The sequence below is a fragment of the Hyperoodon ampullatus genome (genome assembly GCF_949752795.1).
Source record: "Hyperoodon ampullatus genome assembly, chromosome: 9".
Lineage (NCBI taxonomy): Eukaryota > Metazoa > Chordata > Mammalia > Artiodactyla > Ziphiidae > Hyperoodon > Hyperoodon ampullatus.
In genome coordinates this window covers 34,333,366-34,351,105 of record NC_136922.1, presented here as the reverse complement: position 1 = coordinate 34,351,105, position 17,740 = coordinate 34,333,366, and the positions used below count along the sequence as shown (strand labels likewise).

The 17,740-nt window shown below is 43.0% G+C and overlaps 1 protein-coding gene across 1 annotated transcript in view; it reads right to left on the bottom strand.

The window, feature by feature from the left end:
* The window catches only part of CDCA7L (cell division cycle associated 7 like), a gene marked incomplete at its 3' end in the record, with an annotated part of 50,786 nt that extends 43,901 nt beyond the window's left edge, over positions 1–6,885 (bottom strand). Inside the window, exon 1 of the mRNA XM_079711494.1 lies at positions 6,678–6,885. Coding sequence (XP_079567620.1) covers positions 6,678–6,701 — 24 coding nt within the window. The 5' untranslated portion in view covers positions 6,702–6,885. The remainder of the gene's footprint in view (positions 1–6,677) is intronic.
* Between the last annotated feature and the right edge of the window lie 10,855 nt (positions 6,886–17,740).

The following is a 17,740-nucleotide window of genomic DNA, read 5'->3' as shown; positions in this document are numbered from 1 at the left end:
GGGAAGGATAACTTAAGAGTTTGGGATTTGCAAATATTATATGAAAATATATACAATAAAATGTATATAAAACAGATAAACAACAAGGTCCTACTGTTTATCACAGGGAACTATATTCAATATCCTATAATAAACCATAGTGGAAAAAGATATGAAAAAGAATATATATATGTATAACTGAATCACTTTTGCTGTACATCAGAAACTAACACAACACTTTAAAACAACTATACTTCAATAAAAAATAAAAATTAAAAAAAAAGATGTGAGTTAAATGTACTTTTATTTTTCTTAACTTTCCATTTTAAACCAATGCTAATGGAGAACAAAATAAAGGGCACTAGACATTTTGCATTAAAAAATATTCTTAGGGAATTCAGTATCAGTGACAGTTTCCCCCCGTCTTAAACACCCTGAGTCACGGAGCTTTAAGGGAAAAGACAGTGTGGGGTGGGGGACAGGTCAAGGGGATAGCTTTCCTCTTTCAGTGTTTACTAAAGGTTTGATTGCTAAATTCTATACTTGGCAGTTCCATTCCTTAAGCTGGGGAGCTCAGTGACAGCCCCAGGGCTCTCAGAACCACAGGTGGGACAGGGGAGGAGACTTTTTTCCCCACAAGAATAGTTTAAAATAGCATTTTTGTATTAAAACAAATAAAAATGTATCACGGAATAGGCATGACTTTTAAAGACAAAACTGGAGATTAATGAGAAAATCTCCTGCACAGGCAGGGTGGGACTGCACACCTCCAGGCCTCTGGAACAGGTACGAACTGGCCTCCACCATTAGTTAGTCCAAGTGAAAATTGCCAGAAGCCCTGCTCCAGCTTGTCATAACTCATGCCTGCACGCACTATACACTGAGAACCCTAAACCATCTTTCTTAAAAAATTCAACAAACATTTAACAGCTATGATACGCCAGGCCCTTCACACACAGGGATAATTATCACTTTGGCCTGCCACGTGATTTGGGGTGATCAACCATTACCCTGGGGTAAATCCTGGGCCCTCCTAACAGGAGGTGTTCTACCAGCAGGCAGCACAGGGAGGGCCAGGCCTTGTGCCAAAAGACTCAAAGGCCAGAGCTCACTCACAAATGCAAGGCACTCGCCAGGTCCATAGGATCCTCCAGTAGTAGAGCTTAAATATGGGGGGCTGCCCACACAGCAGTGCTGCTGCTATGGAGGGTTTGGGGGAACAGGAGAGGGGGTTTGTGGGGAGGGACCCCTGGACCACGTCCAGCCCTGAGGATATGGGTTCAACTGGCAGGACACAAGACACCTGGGAAGGTGTCACCACACACCTGGTAGCCTGGGCTCTCCAGAAGCACAGTCCTCAGACCTCATACTTCCTACTTTGGTATTCAATACGCTACTTTGTTAACGTTTTAAATGCAACATGCAACCAGAACATGCCTAGATCTTAAGTGCAGAGCTTGGTGAAGTTTTACAAACTGCACCTACCCATTATAACCAGCACCCACATCAAGAAATAGTTTCTTTTTTTTTAGCTCTCAGTAACCACTTTATAATGAGTGAACCTACTGTCTGACCTTTGGACATCCGAACTTCAATGAACACACACATTTTTGGGAATGCCATCTAGAAGATGATTTATAGTTAAAATAAGTAAGACCAAAGAGGGCTTAACTTAGAGGCTCTAAGTTCAGGACGAAAACAGTCATTGTTTCAGGTTAGTTATCATGAGTCCTGATGCTAACCTGGGCAAAAAGTGCCTTCTCTCAGCTAATACAGCAAAACAAATGGGGAAATGCCTTAGGAAAAAAATACGTGAGAGGTTCCCATCTACTGAAAATCATGCACATTCTACCAGATAGTAAGTACATGACAGGGAAACAGCAATTAAAAACAGCGTTGACTTCAACACAGGGCGTACGGTATGTACCACCCCAAGACGTTCATTGCAAAGTTTCTTGAATTTATTTGTTAATAATTTTAAACTTTTCAACATAAAATACATACCTGAATGAAACATTACACAGTCACTGAAAATGAAAACCATAAAGACCTCCAAGCTACTCAGAAAAATAGTACTGACAGTGCTAAAGAAAGCAGAATTCAAACAGCAATCATACTATAAGAGTTAACCAAAAATGGTGACTTGGACACAAGCAAACACTGAATGGAAAATGTCTAGAAAATGATGCCCAGGGAGTAGACACATAGAATGGTTCAATTTTTGTTTCCTTTTCAGCGTCTATGAACAGCGTATTACTTGCACAACACAAAATTCATCTAAAAGTCATTCCTATGTAAAAACTTTGTGCATCTTATTCATATTCCCAAGCTGACTTTTACAAACAGCATCCAAAGAATCCTACTCAAAGCATAACTTGTCCAGTTCCTTAAAAAGAACCAGACCAGCTGCTGTTAACGCCCCAGCCCTTCTCTTTAAAAGGAGGGGCAAAGGTATTGTAAGAAAACCCCACAGCGCTGACATCCCCTTCTATTTAAATAGTACGTCAAACTTGGTGGGTCCTTGCTTACCTCAATGGCATCGTAAATTGAGGAAGGATTTCTAGCCTCACAACGTTTCAGCGAAAGTTGTGTGACCTGCCAAGACCTGGTGATTCTAGCAGCAAGGGTCAAGCCCCGGCTCTGGAGACAGAATTCTGGCTCAGCTCCTTCCTTGCCAGGTTGCCCTGAGCAAATCACTCTATTAGGCTTATCTTTAAAATGCAGATAATACAACCTACTTCAGAGCACTACAGTGAGGATTAAATCTGTTAAGTACCTAGCACAGCATGACTTTTAAAAGGAATCGATCGCTTCCCTTCCTTGGAGGATGCAGGGCGGGTTGGGGGGTTGGGGAAGGATGACTCTTAAGGTCTTCTCCCATCCCCCAAACCCAAGGCCGCCTAGGTCCCTATAGCTCAGGGCAGGAGCCAGCTGGGCTCTGGCAAAGGCAGAAGAGGCAAGGAGTTCCAGGGTGACCTTTGATGGCGGGGGGCTGGGGAACGAACAGTGTTTTCTGTCTTTGTTTCTTCCACCATAACTGACATAATATCTAGCACACAGTAGGTGCTAAAAGGACATCTGACAAATGGACTAACCCAGTCAGGGGGCCTTCTGGCATAAGCTTATGATCATGAAGAAAAACAGGCAGGAAGTCATCAACTACTTGAACTAAAATTCTGGTCCCTTTCACTGTGAGACTCCACAACCTATTTCTGCACTATACACACGGTGCTGGCATTTACCACTATGAGAGAAAACTATCCTGCATGTTAACTTCAGCGATATGCCTACTGTGCCTCTGAATGGTCCTGTTTAAAAACATTCACAAACCACTGCTTTTCAAAAGGAAAAGGAAATGGTCCCCAAAATATTTTCTTACCTCGATCCCTCCTCAGGTAGCCTGCATCAATTCCACTTTGATGCATAAAGCTATGTCCTTTACAAAACAAAACTGTATCTTGGAGGTAAAAAGGCTAAACTATAGCTCGAAGAGAGTAATAGAGAACTCTCAAAGGCGATGTAAAACTAGGACGCCTAGACTACTGTATTCGAATGGCTTTATTGAACTTTTTTGTTAACTTACTGTACTGTTCCTAAACTGTTTTAAGTCACGTAAGTATCTTACGGTTTTCTGTCCTGTGTACCTGACCAGATCGGAATTGCTGTGCTATCTGAGGTTCCTCCTGATCACTGAGAATTCAGCTCTTTTATGGATGGAGGTCAGCAATACATCAAAACGACAAATGTGCTGGCCTTCTAAGAAGTCACAAATGACCCCCGTCTGTGACCAGTTTCTGGGGCTCTGGGCACACATTTTTTTTTTTTTTTTGCGGTACGCGGGCCTCTCACTGTTGTGGCCTCTCCCGTTGCGGAGCACAGGCTCCGGACGCGCAGGCTCAGCGGCCATGGCTCACGGGCCCAGCCGCTCCACGGCATGTGGGATCTTCCTGGACCGGGGCACGAACCCGCCTCCCCTGCATCGGCAGGCGGACTCTCAACCACTGCGCCACCAGGGAAGCCCTGGGCACACATTTTAAGCCACAGGATCAGATGGGTACACTTTGGGGCTGTGAGGTCACTATCAGAAAAATGCCTTTTCTCCTCCAAACAGCATGTTCCATGCATATTCATGAGAACATTTAGCATCATTTCCTTCTCTAAGAGTCCAACATGCACCCTAGCAGTAGAAGGCAGTAAAAGGACCACACTGACATTCAGGACCTCCCAGCCTCTCTGCTAGGAAGCTGAGGCAGTCCCATCCTCCAGCTCCTGCAAGCTTCACTGCTGAGCGCTCTCAGTATGGGACCAGCCCCTCGTCTTTACTGGCCATTATTCCTATCATTCAATACAAAAGCACAAAGACACAGTGGTCAGCCTAACAAGGACTAGAGCCCAGGGGAGGTGTGATCACTGTCAGAGGACATCAAATCCGACACACTGTTGAGGCTGCAGAAAAGCAGAGGCTAGAAAGGAGTTCAGGGTTTAAACGAATTTCTTGTTTCCTCCCTGCCTAGTTCCCTTTACTCATAACATCGGGCCTAAGCTGCTTTACTGAAGTCCCTTCCAGCTCTATACCTTACAAGGGATGGAAATTATATCTGCTGTAGGCGTTAGATTAAAACCCACTGCACACTGGGCTGAGCCTTCCTTCAGTGTGCACTCATGCCAATTCAGGCTGTTCATCACACTGCTTTATGCATAAGGCTGAGGTACAGAGAAGAACCACACGAACTTAACATCCTGCTGGGCCTGATGTGTTCATTAAGTGCTCTTATTCGCAGTCACCTGCCCACCCCGTAGAACCACTCTCCACTCATTTAAATTAAAGAGGCTGTAATACGCCCACACTTAAATTATGATGAACAGGAACATTTCCACTGGAAAGATCCTCACACATCTTAATTTGCCCTGTCAATCAGGAGGTCTTTTGACAAGGGGGGGAAAAAAAAAAACCTGATCATCTTACAAAAGTAATTTGCCCTAATGGGTGCATAATGGGTCAGATATAATTTGTGGCTTACCGCCACATGGTAAATAGTTTACTTAACACTTTAGGGCTACTCTTTGACAGTAAAATGTTCATCTCCGGGCTTCCCTGGTGGCGCAGTGGTTGAGAGTCCACCTGCCGATGCAGGGGACACGGGTTCGTGCCCCGGTCCGGGATAAGAAGTTCATCTCCAACTACACATTCTGGGACATTTTAAATTTCTTAAGCAGGAACTGTGTATATTAGTAGTGGGTGATGCAGCACCACCAGAACAACATGTTTCAGGAATGATACATCATCAAGATACATTTACTGATGAAATTCACAAGCTCCTTCCAGAAGGGTTCAAATCCCGGAGAAACCCAAACCTCCTAAAAGCCTAGGATACTAATTATATGGTAAATGTCAGTGGCAAAAACAATAACTAAGCCTGTCCCATCCCTTCTTGAGTTAGTTTGTTTTCCTTGCTTTTAATACCTCACTTCATTGGAGAAATTCAAAAAATACTCTTTTTCTTAAACATCCACAGTAGATTTTTCTCAAGTGTCCACTTTCAGGAAGCCTTTCAGAAATCACCAAATGGCCAAAGCGACCATTAGTGGCTTGGTCTCTAATGTGCCGCCAGACCCAGGCAGGTGACAGCGTCACGGGCTCAGGCACCACCGGCCACCCCGGCAGCTGGGCCCCGGTCGCTTCGCGTCTCCCAAATCCTGCGGATGCCCAGCACCCAGGTGGAGAAAGGAGGTAAACACCAGCCAAAGGTAAGGTGGAAGCAGTGAGTCAGAGGCGCTCACAAAAGCAAGAAAAAACCCAACCCTCATACAAAGCATCTCTCAGGCTCCTACAAGCTGCTTCCTTTCTAAAAGGTTTATTTTTAGTTCGTTTGAAAAAGTTTTTATTTCTTACCTCTGCATAAATTATGTATATTCATTACTAGAAAGTAGAGAAAAGCGCTTTTAAAAAGTAAAAAAGAAAACTGAAGCTAAGTCCACATCCCACCACCCATTGTAATATTTGGGAGCTTGTTAATGAGATTTTTAAGACCTAGTTAAAACCATAATGGGTACCTGCGGCGGTGCTGTATACACAGTTTGGAAGCCTGGGGCTTTTTGTTTTTTAACCTGGTCTAATGACGCTGCCAGTTCCCCCAAACGGTTACAAGTTCCTTAAAAACATTTCCAAGAGTTCTAGAACAAATACAAAAGCAACGCTTTTTAAACCCCATTATCCAAGTTGAATTGGCCCGACTATGCTTTTTTGGAAAATCACATTTAAACTCACCTCCATACCAATGCCGGAGAAAGTGGGAGGCGCGCACCGAAAAAGCTTCCCCCTCCCCCAGTCCCACGAGCACCGCAAACGCAGTCGCTGCGCCGCTGCGGCCTCCCCGCCTGCACTGCCCTCGAGTTCATCCGCTCCCGGGGCTCGCGGCCGCAGCGACCCAGGGGACTACTCCGAGGCCCCACCCGGGCCAGCGGCGAGCGCCCGCGTGCGGCGGCACCCGGCCTCTCCGCTCCAGGTAGCACAACCGTAAACACCGCACACACCTGCGGGGCGTGCCCGCTCCGGCTTCGGCGGGACTGGGCGCGCCCGATCCACAACGCAGCAGCCGAGGGCCACGTTTCCAGCCCAAGGCGGGGCGCAGGGCAAAGCGCAAAGGGAAGGCAGGCCGAGGGTGCGTCCGGGCTGCGGCGGGCGGCCAGATCCTCACCTGCGAGCCAGTCGCCAACTCCATTCTTTCCCGCTGGGCTCCGACCTCCTCCCAGCACGCGGCCACGGGACCCTGGCTCGCCACGGGCCCGCGCACGGAGGTCGCCCGCGGCCGTGCAGCGCGCTCGCTCCGCCCGGAGCTCCGGCGGGCCGGGGGAGGGGCGCACTCGGCGCCCGGGACAGGGGGAGCGCCCCGCGCCGCCCACTCGGCGCCGCGGCGCCAGCCCTCGAGGCTCCTCTTACAGGACCCAAACTTCGCGACCGGTGAACTTCGCTTTGCAGGCGGCGCAAGAGGGGCTGCAGCTGGGAGCCGCCCGGGGTGGCTGCCAATCTGGGGGCGCCGGGCTCCCCCCTGCAGTGGAGGGAGGGAGTGGAGCCGTCCGGCCCGGTTTTGCGCGGGAGAAATGAGAGGGGGCAGTCCCGGCGCAGCCTCCCGCTGGCACGCCCGGCTGCGGCGCCCGCCGAATTTGCAGGGTTTGTTCCAGGTAGTACTCTGGAGCGCAGAGCCTCTGCAGCAATGGTGTCTCTGATCCGGGAAAGCATTTTAGGGCTGCCTCAGAACTTGTTTTGTAGTTGTAAACGGGCAGGGTTCTGACGCTTCTCAAAACATTCGCTTCGGGGTACGCTTTGCAAAACTGGCAACCAAGGCCCCCGGGGGGGTCGGGAATTGCAACCCCCCTGGAACTTTAAGTGGTCTGTTCTATACCATTGCACACGTAGGCCTTCCAGCCTCACTAGACAGAGAGTTTTAGAGGTCAGGAAGGCTAATAAACAAATATTGGCTGAACACCTACTACTGTGTGTCCGGCGCCATGTACACAAGCTTGAACAAAAAACAGGCCCCTGCTCTGTTGGAGCTTATAGTCTGGGAACCAGCCACCGACATAATATAAATGTAGTAATGACGTAAATAAGTGTAATAATAATATAATTAATTAACTTGATTAATTAACAATGGATTCAAATAATACCTTTAGTTAATAATGGTGATAACAAGTTCAGTAATAGGATGCAAATAAATGTAAATTTGGAGTTATGATAGATACCAGGAGGGAAAAGGTAAGTGGTACTATGGTGGTGTAGAACAGGGGGACTTAATTTGATGCAGGTCAGGGAAGACTTCTTAGAGTTTTCAGGTATGAAGAGTGAAAAATTAAGCGGGTGGAGGTTTTGGAATGCTTGAAATAAGTGTTGGGGAGGGTGGTAGATAAATTGTCCTGAAATTGTAGCAGGTTTGCTATAAAACTTCTCTCAGTAGTTGGCTCTACAGGTATTTTGTATTAATACTATATTTTGTGACCCTCCTACGCTGTTGGTGGAAATGTAAATTGGTGCAGCCACTACAGAGAACAGTATGAAGGTTCCTTTAAAAACTAAAAATAGGGTTACCACATGTGTCAGCAATCCCACTCCTGGGCATATATCTGGAAAAAACTATAATTCAAAAAATACATGCCCCCCATGTTCACAGCAGCACTATTCACAATAGCCAAGACATGGAAACAACCCCAGTGCCCATCAACAAACGAATGGCTTAAGAAGATGTGGTGTATATACACACAGTGGAATATTAGCCACAAAAAGGAAAGAAATTTTGCCATTTGCTGCAACATGGATGAACCTAGAGAATATCAAACCAAGTGAAGTCAGACAGAAAGACAAATACCGTATGATATCATTTATATGTGGAATCTAAAAAAAATGATACAAATGAACTTATTTACAGAACAGAAATAGACTCACAGACATAGAAAACAAACTTACGGTTACCAAAAGGGAAGGGGGGGATAAATTAGGAGTTTGGGATTAACAGATACACACTACTATATGTAAAATAGATAACCAACAAGGACCTACTGTATAGCACAGGGAACTATATTCAATATCTTGTAATAACCTATCGTGGAAAAGAATCTGAAAAAGAAAAGATAATAGATAGATACGGATATAGATACAAACTGAATCACTGTGCCATACATCTGAAACTAACACATTGTCAATCAACTATACTTCAATTTAAAAAAAGAAAGAAAAAAATACTACATTTTTTGAAAAAAAAAGGCACAGCTTTCCAGACTGTAGAATTCCCAAAGTTGTTATACATTTATCCTTTTTTACTTGGAACAATCAAGTATTTATATGTTAGTGCCAAGACTGAATCACATTTGTGGTACCAGAACATCCATGGATGTGAGGCAGTTATGGGTTTGTTGATTCTGTTAAGCTTCCAGGTGACTGCAATGAGCAGGTATATTTGAGAACCATTGCTGTAGTCTAGCATGGTTGTTTGCAAAGTGGGGTTTTAAGACCAACAGCATCAGCATCACCTGAACTCTGGCGAAGAAATCCAATTTCATTGGCCTCATCCCAGACCTACCAAATTGGAAACTCTGCCGGTGGCACCCAACAATCTGACTTCTGATCATCATCCAGGTAATTCTGATCCTGGCTTAAAGAACCACCATGTTTGTAATCCAAGGTCAACTGCTCACCAGCTGGGTGACCTTGGGACTAATCATTGAGCTTCCTTTTTCTCCTCTGTAAAATGGGGATACTGCATATCTGCCCAATCCATGCAACAGTATTCCTACAAAGATGAACACATGTAGTATCAGACGTGATTGTATTTTGAAAAGGCTAGGGGGTGGACAGTTTTGAGTAGTATCAACAGTGATAACCCTTCCATTTACTGAACACTGACCACGTTCCAGGACCTGCTTATGCTTTATTTCACTCATTCATTGCCACAAACATGTGACGTACATAATCCTATCATTTTTCAGAGGAGGAAACTGAGGCTTTGAGGGCTTAAAAAACTTGCTCATGGTGACCTAGCAGAGCCAAGCTAGAACCCAGATGAGTCTTAGTGCTAAGCTCTACTCTCCCCTTTTTGCCTCTATTAGGGTAGCTTGGTATATGGGGGAGGGGGAGTGATGGTAATGGAAGAAATTCAAACCTTAAGAAAATGGGAACCAGGTTCCTTATGTACTATCATCCCAACCTACTTATTTACTGTGCCAAGGATTCTGGTTTCTTCTCCCCATTTGTTTCTGAAAGTAATTATTTTAACATGTAGATGCTACTTTTAGCAAGGGTCGATGAAAATAATCAATGAACAATCAATAATAAGAATAAAAAAGAATTTTATCTGAGCCAAACTGAGGACCATAGCCCAGAAGCCCGCTTCCCAGATTACTCTGAGAAATTGCTCCAGAGAAGCAGGGTTTTTCAGCACCGTTTTATATCTTGTCAGAGCAAAGAACATTAAACAAGTCAGGGATAGATTTCTTCAAGTTTCCCCCCAAAAAAAAAACAGACCAGCACATACAGTATGGCCTTGGCACCTGGGAAGGGAGTCTTATCATTAAAGGAGAGCCAGCATTGGCATTCCAGGAGGAAGGGCATTTAATCTTTGTTTGTAACATGAATATTCTTTACTTCTGGTCAAGGTGCCCTTTTCTTTAATAATTAAAGCAGAGTTACAATGTATGTTTGATCGGCCACCAACAGGCTACTGTAGTTAGCATAAAATTCAAGTTAACTCATGTATAAGACAGAATGGCTTCCCCATACCTCAATATGTGAACATTTCTTTCATCTCAAGTATTTCTGCAGTCTTTTCAAGAGTCTTCCCTTTACCCCACCAGACACCTTGTCTCTCTTTTCCAAAATCTACACATGATCAGGACGTTAATGTGGCTAAATTGTCCCAAATGGTTGCTCTCGGCTGATTATCTGATCACCATGTCTTTCACAGCTTTCAGCACTGACCTACTTATCATGTCTCAATTCTTTTATAACTTTTGAGTCCAAATGAGCTCCTGACCTTGCTAACTGGAGCCCAGCACCAGGAAATTTCTGACAGCATAAAATTCAAGGTCTAATCTTAAGACTAAGTAAAGAAAGCAATAACCATAAATTCCCAGTTGGGCTCAGGAAACAGAGTACAACAGGACGGGCTTTTCTGACAGTTACTTCCAAAGCAAATCATATCTATCTGTGAAATATGGTTAAGATACCGTCTACTGTGAAAGCATGTTAAGTATGGCTTGTTACAGAATGTCATTCTGCAAGCACAGCCTTGCCACACTCCTGTTATAAACAGGAGGAGGTGGACTGTTTCAATCAGACTTGGACTAAAGAAGCTGGAATGTTATATTTTGAGGGGTTTTTTGTTTGTTTTTTAAGAAAAGCAACAGACCAGCTCCCTTGTCTCTTTCCTACAATTGTTCCCACTCCATCTTTCCTCTCCACTTTCTTCCTAAACACTCCAAACTGTCAAGCATTTTATCTACCAGAGCTTGCAGTTCTCCACGGGACTCAGGAAAGGCTGACAGGATTTCTTATGTAAAGAGACATCATTTTTGCAATTCCTTAGGAAAGCTGGGAGATGTGATGGTCACAATCTATTATTTACTTAACATGCTTCCCCCATGGTAGGAAGAAAAGCAAAACAATCAAACAGAAACCAGGACAACAATAATAATAATCTATGGAGTTCTACTTTTTCAGAAACACCTCATGTTGTATAGACTATTAGTGCCTGGAATGTACTCATAGCCTAAAAACCATGTTCAGAAAAAAGGTAAAACAGTATCTACATTACAGCCAAAAAGGGAATTCAGCCACAAGGTTGAAACTGAACGAAAAGGCAATGCAAGCAAACCATTTACTTGGCATCATAAATTCATTTTTTGCTTTCTACCGCACTCCCGTTTAAAAAAAAAAAAAAAAAAGAAAGGCAAACTAAACCATCAAAACACATTAGTCAAAAGTCACAGGCTGAAATCAGCAGTTTCTGAAGTTGTTAACTTCTGGGTAAAACTGTAAGTGCTTGAAAGTGTTTAAGTGTCTTTAATCCTCATGAGATTCTTTAAACTGAAACCCTAGAACTGAGCCAAAGCACTTGTGCTAACAGCTTCTGCTCCAGCATCTTGATCACAAGCCTCCCTACCACAGCCGTTGCGCAGCGTTGTTCTTCCATGTTTCAGCTGGCACTTGGCAGTCCCCGGAGATCTCTAACAGCCCCTCCCCACTTACAGCTTCAAATATACAGCATATGATGTGGCCCTGCAGCAAATACCCCATCTCTGAGTAGATTTTGCTTCTTTCGTCCTCTCTGGGGACAGACAGAAACAGGGTTGAAATACACCTCTCGAAGTGTCATTTTTAGTTGAAATACGTACTGAGATCATTGTTGATTTACACTGATGGGGTCCAGAACAGGCCATCGCAAATATGCCACTTTGGCATATTGATTATTTTGAATTAAAGTTACTTGAGAAAGAGCCAGTCCAAGAAGAACATGCTGACTCTCCTTTGTTCCCCCGAGAGCAGGAAACAAAACTCCCATGGAAGGAATCCTCCCTACTCAGAGCATGGAGGGCATCCCTCCACCCAGAGGAAGCCGTAAAAACAAACTTTGTTACTTCTTCATTCATTTGTTACTATAAGCCCAAATCCTTTTGTTTTGTCAAATGTTCACACAAAACGGATTCTTTGTTGAAAAAGGTTTATAAACAGCCTGGTTCAGTCACTTCTAAGGTGCCATACCTATGGGACCTATGTGCATAAAAAATTAAATTTGGGGTTTTTTTTGTCCTGTTAATCTGTCTTGTGTCAATTGAATTATTAGACCAGCCAAAAGAACCAAGAGGAATAGAAGGGAAATTTTTCCCTCTCCTACAAAATGCAGTTGTAAGAAATAATTCAGAGAGAGTCTGTGTACCTTTTGCCCAGTTTCCCTCAAGAGTAACATTTCGATACACTACAGTACACTGTCCCATCCAGGATACTGGCATCGATTCAGTTCACCAATCCAATTTGGGTTTCCCCAGCTTGACTTGCGCGCGCGCGCGCGTGTGTGTGTGTGTCTGTGTTTAGACCCACCATATACAGTTTTATCACATGGGTAGATCTGTGCACGCACCACCACAGTCAAGATGCTGAACACTTCCAACATCACAAGGATCCCTCCTGTGGCCCTTTTATAACCATACCCCCCTCACTCCCACCTATACACCCCCGATATCCCCACTGCCTTAACCCCTGGGAACCACTAATCTGTTCTCCATTTCTAAAATTTTATAATTTCAAGAATGTTACATAACCTTTTGGAGAACAGTATGTCAGGTTTTGCAACTGGCCTTTTAAACTCAGCATAATTCTCTGAGGATTCATGCAAGTAGTTTATCAAATAGTCTGTTCCTTTTTATTGCTGAGTAGTAGTCCATGGTATGTTTGTACCACAGGTTTTAACCATTCACCTGTGGAAGGACATCTGGGCTGGTTCTAGTTTGGAGATATTACAGATAAGGCTGCTATGAACATTTGTATAAATGTAGTTTTCATTTCTCTGGAATAATGCCCAAGAGTACACTTGCTGGGTCTTGCGGTAGTTACAACTTTAGTTTCATATGAAACTGACAGACTTTTGCAGACCAGCTGTAGCATTTCACACTCCTGCCAGCAATGTGTGAATGATCCAGTCTCTTCTCCAGGATCCAATATCCTGTTCCAAATGCATCTTCTCCTGCATTTGGTGTTGTCAATATTTTTTATTTTAACCATTCTGAGAGGTGTATAGTGATGTCTCAGTGTGGTTTTAATTTGCATTTCCCTGATGGCTAATGATATTGAACATGTTTTTATGTGCTTATTTGCCATCTTTATATCCTCTTTGATAAAATGTCTGCTCATGTCTTTTGCCCATTTTCTAACTGGATTGTTTTTTTACTGTTGAGTTGTGAGATTCATTTTATGTTCTCGATACTCATCTTTTGTCAGATACATGGTTTGCAAATGTTTTCTGCCAGTCTTTAGTTTATCTTTTCATCCTCTTCACACGTGATTTTGCAGAGCAAAAATTTTTAGTTTTGATGAGATTTATCACTTTTTTTCCTAAAACATTCATAGTTCTACATTTTACATTTAAGTCTGTGATCCATTTTGCATTCATTTTTTCTATAAAGTGTGGGATTTAGGTCAAGGTTCATTTCGTCCTCCTATACCCAATAGCTTAAGCACCAGTTGATGAAAAGGATATCCCTCTTCCACTGAACAGCTTTTGCATCTTTGTCAAAAGTCATTTGAGCATGTGTGTGTGGGTCTATTTCTGGTTCTTTATTCTGTTCCATTGATATCTCTTTGCAAATATCACAACATAAACTGGAGCCATATACTAAAGGCCTTAGCATCAGATAGAGTGATTCCTCCCCATTATCTTTTTAAAAAATTTTTATTGGAGTATAGTTGCTTTACAATATTGTGTTAGTTTCTACTGTACAGCAAAGTGAACCAGCTATACATATACGTGTATCCCCTCTTTTTTGGATTTCCTTCTCATTTAGGTCACCACAGGGCATTGAGTTGAGTTCCCTGTGCTATACAGTAGGTTCTCATTAGTTAACTATTTTATACATAGTATCAGTAGTGTATATATGTCAATCCCAATCTCCCATTTATCTTTGTCAAGATTGTTTTAACTATTCTAGGGTCTGTGCCTTTTCATATAAGTTTTAAAATAAGTTTACCCATATCTACATAAAATCTTGCTGGAATTTTGATAGGAAATGCATTAAGCCTATAGATTCCTTGGGGGAGAGTTGATATTGTAACCCGGCAGGCTGGCTTAAGAATTAAAGACTAGGAAATGTGAAGATTTAGAAATAAAGAATAGCTGCTGGGCAGGGCAAATGGCAACAATTTAGACTATAAATCTGCCACACAGCAGAGTCACCAAATTCCCAGTTCCCTGAAAGCTATCGATAAAGGCCTGACACACATTCCTAAGTTGTTTTTACGGAAAGCAGAGCCCACCAGATGAAAACTGCTGACCACAAGCACAGAGACCCCAGACCAGTTGAAACCAGAAGACTGATGATGCTCGAAACTTCAACTTGATGCCAACAATCTGAGGATTCTGCACGAGCTGATCATGTACCCTGCAGCTCCCTCCCTCACAAAGCCTTTAAAAACTTTGTCTCCAATCAGCAACTTGGAGATGGTCTTAGGACATTTGTCTACCATCTTCCCAGATTGCTGGTCTCCTGAATAAAGCAACTTTTCCTTTTCCACCAACACTTGTCTCTCTAGTATTGGCCTTTTGAGCAGCGAGCAGCCAAACTTGGGTTGGGTACCGGCCTGATCCAGTTACTATATCTTTATTATGTTGATTCTTCCAATCCATAATCAAGTTATATCTCTCCATTTATTTGCCTTTTTTGATTTCTTCCATCAGCATTTTGTAGTTTTCAGCATATAGATCCTGTACATGTTTTTAAGTATATACCTAAGTATTCATTTTCTTTGAAGCAATTGTAAATAGTATTTATAAGTGGTTTTTAATTTCAGCTTCCATTTGTTCACTGCTACTAATAGAAATGCAACTGATTTTTGTATGTTGCTCTTTTATTTCTGTTGTTTAAACTACCCAGTCTATAGTATTTTGCTATGGCAACCAGGATTTTGCTATCTAACATTGGATATGTGCCAGAGAAACTCTGGGGGGATAAGGCTTCTACTACACATGGCCAACCCACACTACCATGAAAAATCCTTGGTGGTGCATCTTGTTATAAGGACCAAAGGAAGAGATTCACTTTTTTTTTTTTAATGCTCAAGATCTTACTATCAGCAGCCAGAGAGATTGCTAGGATTTCCACAACATTCCACGACAAGAAAGGGAGACACTCTACCTTTGTTAGGGAATGCCTCCCAATAAGGAGGTAGCATGAAGCCCAGAAGGAAAGAGGTCCACCTAGACCATCAAGCCCAGAGATACCTAGAGTAGTAGTTCTCATGTTAGAGTGCCTAAGAACCACCCAAGGTGCTTGTTCAAAATGCAGACATCGGCCCTACCCTTTAAGATTTGGATTCTGTAGGTCTGGTGTTAGGGTGACCAACCATCCCAATTTGCTCAGGATTGTCCTGGTTTTAACATTAAAAGCATGCTATTTGGGACACCTCTCAGTTGTGGGTCTCCCTACCTGTTGTGTAGTCCAGGAATGCACATTTAACAAGTATGCTAGTAGATTTGGTGCAAATAATCCTCAGACTATACTTTGAGAAACACTGACCTAGAGAGTAGATGTTGACTTATAATTTTTACCAGGTGGAAGGAGAAAATGTCATTGAAGTGCACCTATGGCCATAAAAAAGATTGAAATAATATCATCTGCAGCAACATGGATGGACCTAGAGATTATCATACTAAGTGAAGAAAGCCAGACAGAGAAAGACAGATATCATATGATATCACTTATATGTGGAATCTAAAAAATGATACAAAAGAACTTATTTACAAAACAGAAACAGACTCACAGACATAGAAAACACACTTATGGTTACCAAAGGGGAAAAGGGGGAGAGGGAGGGATGAATTAGGAGTTTGGGATTAACATAAACACACGACTGTATATAAAATAGATAAACAACAAGGACCTACTGTATAGTACAGGAACTCTACTTAATATCTTGTAATAACCTATGATGGAAAAGAATCTAAAAAAGAATATTATATATGTGTATATAATATATAAATATATGTAACTGAATTAATTTACTAACACACCTGAAACTAACACAACATTGTAAATCAACTATATTTCAATATTTTTTTTAACTTTAAAAAATAAAGTGCACCTGTGAAAAGAATTTGGTGGATTTTAACTGCAGTCACTTTTTTTTTATTTACTTACTTGTTTATTTATTTATTTATTTAAATCTTTGGCTGAGTTGGGTCTTTGTTGCTGCGCTCAGGCTTTCTCTAGTTGTGGCGAGCAGGGGCTACTCTTCGTTGCGGTGCGTGGGCTTCTCATGGCAGTGGCTTCTCTTGTTGTGGAGCACAGGCTCTAGACGCACAGGCTTCAGTAGTTGTGGTACATGGGCTCAGTAGTTGTGGCTCACGGGCTCTAGAGTGCAGGCTCAGTAGTTGCGGCGCATGGGCTTAGTTGCTCCACAGCATGTGAGATTCCCGGACCAGGGCTCGAACCCGAGTCCCCTGCACTGGCAGGCAGATTCTTAACCACTGTGCCACCAGGGAAGTCCCTGTGCAGTCATTTTTGAGCTTAAGTCATGGCGAGCAAGATCACAAGTTAAACATTTAAGTATACAAAATCCATCAGACTTTATTACCTAATGCCCTACTTCTTGCAGTGTTCAGTTCCTCACGTTCATGATTACTTTCACCTCTGAATCACTGCCTTGGTCTTCACCCTTATTCCTACCACCATTCTAGTTGACATCAGCATCCAAGTGTTCTGTTTCTTAACATCCTCACATCCTGTATCAGAGTCTAGTTAGGAAATGGGAACAATGCCAGTTATTTGAACAGAGAGAATTCAATATGAAGAATTGTTAGCTAAGTATAAAATTCTTAACAAGATAACTGAAAAGGTAAAAAGACAACGCTAAGGTATCACAGAGGCAGCAACTGCAGTAGGTAGCTACCATCTCTAGGGCTGGGGTGGAGGGAAGGGAGGAGGCTAGGATTATAAAAAATTAGACCCTAAGAGGAGGGCCTGAAGAGTTGAAGCACACACCTCTGAAGAGCAGTGTTGCTTGGCTGATGCTGGCATCTCTGAGATGGGCTCAATAAAGCTGATTCTGCGAGTATAGGAAAAACTCAAACTGAACTCTGCTGCTGCTATGTGAAGGAACTGCTGCCTGGGTGAAGAAACATTGCTGGGGTAATAGTGACAGAAACAGGAAACAGTCAGGAAGCCCCTTCTTCCTCCTCCAGCCTTGCTGTCTCTCTCTAGACTCCTCTGTTGGCAGAGCGTAACAGGGAACCATTAAGCAAAGCAAAAACAATTTGCCAAGTCCCAGCCCTAGCATCACAAGGGGAAGTATAGAACGTGAGTTTGGAGCTAAGAGACAGCGGCTTAATTACTGTGCATCTCCTATGACACTTTCTTCCAGCTCACCTTACTCACTTTTTCCCATCACCATACACTTGAACTTGTCATCACTAATACCAGCATCACCTCTGAAATAATAATTCCAAGCATCTCACTCTCTGACAGTTACTTCCCATACCTAGAGCTCACCTGCCCTAATACTCCT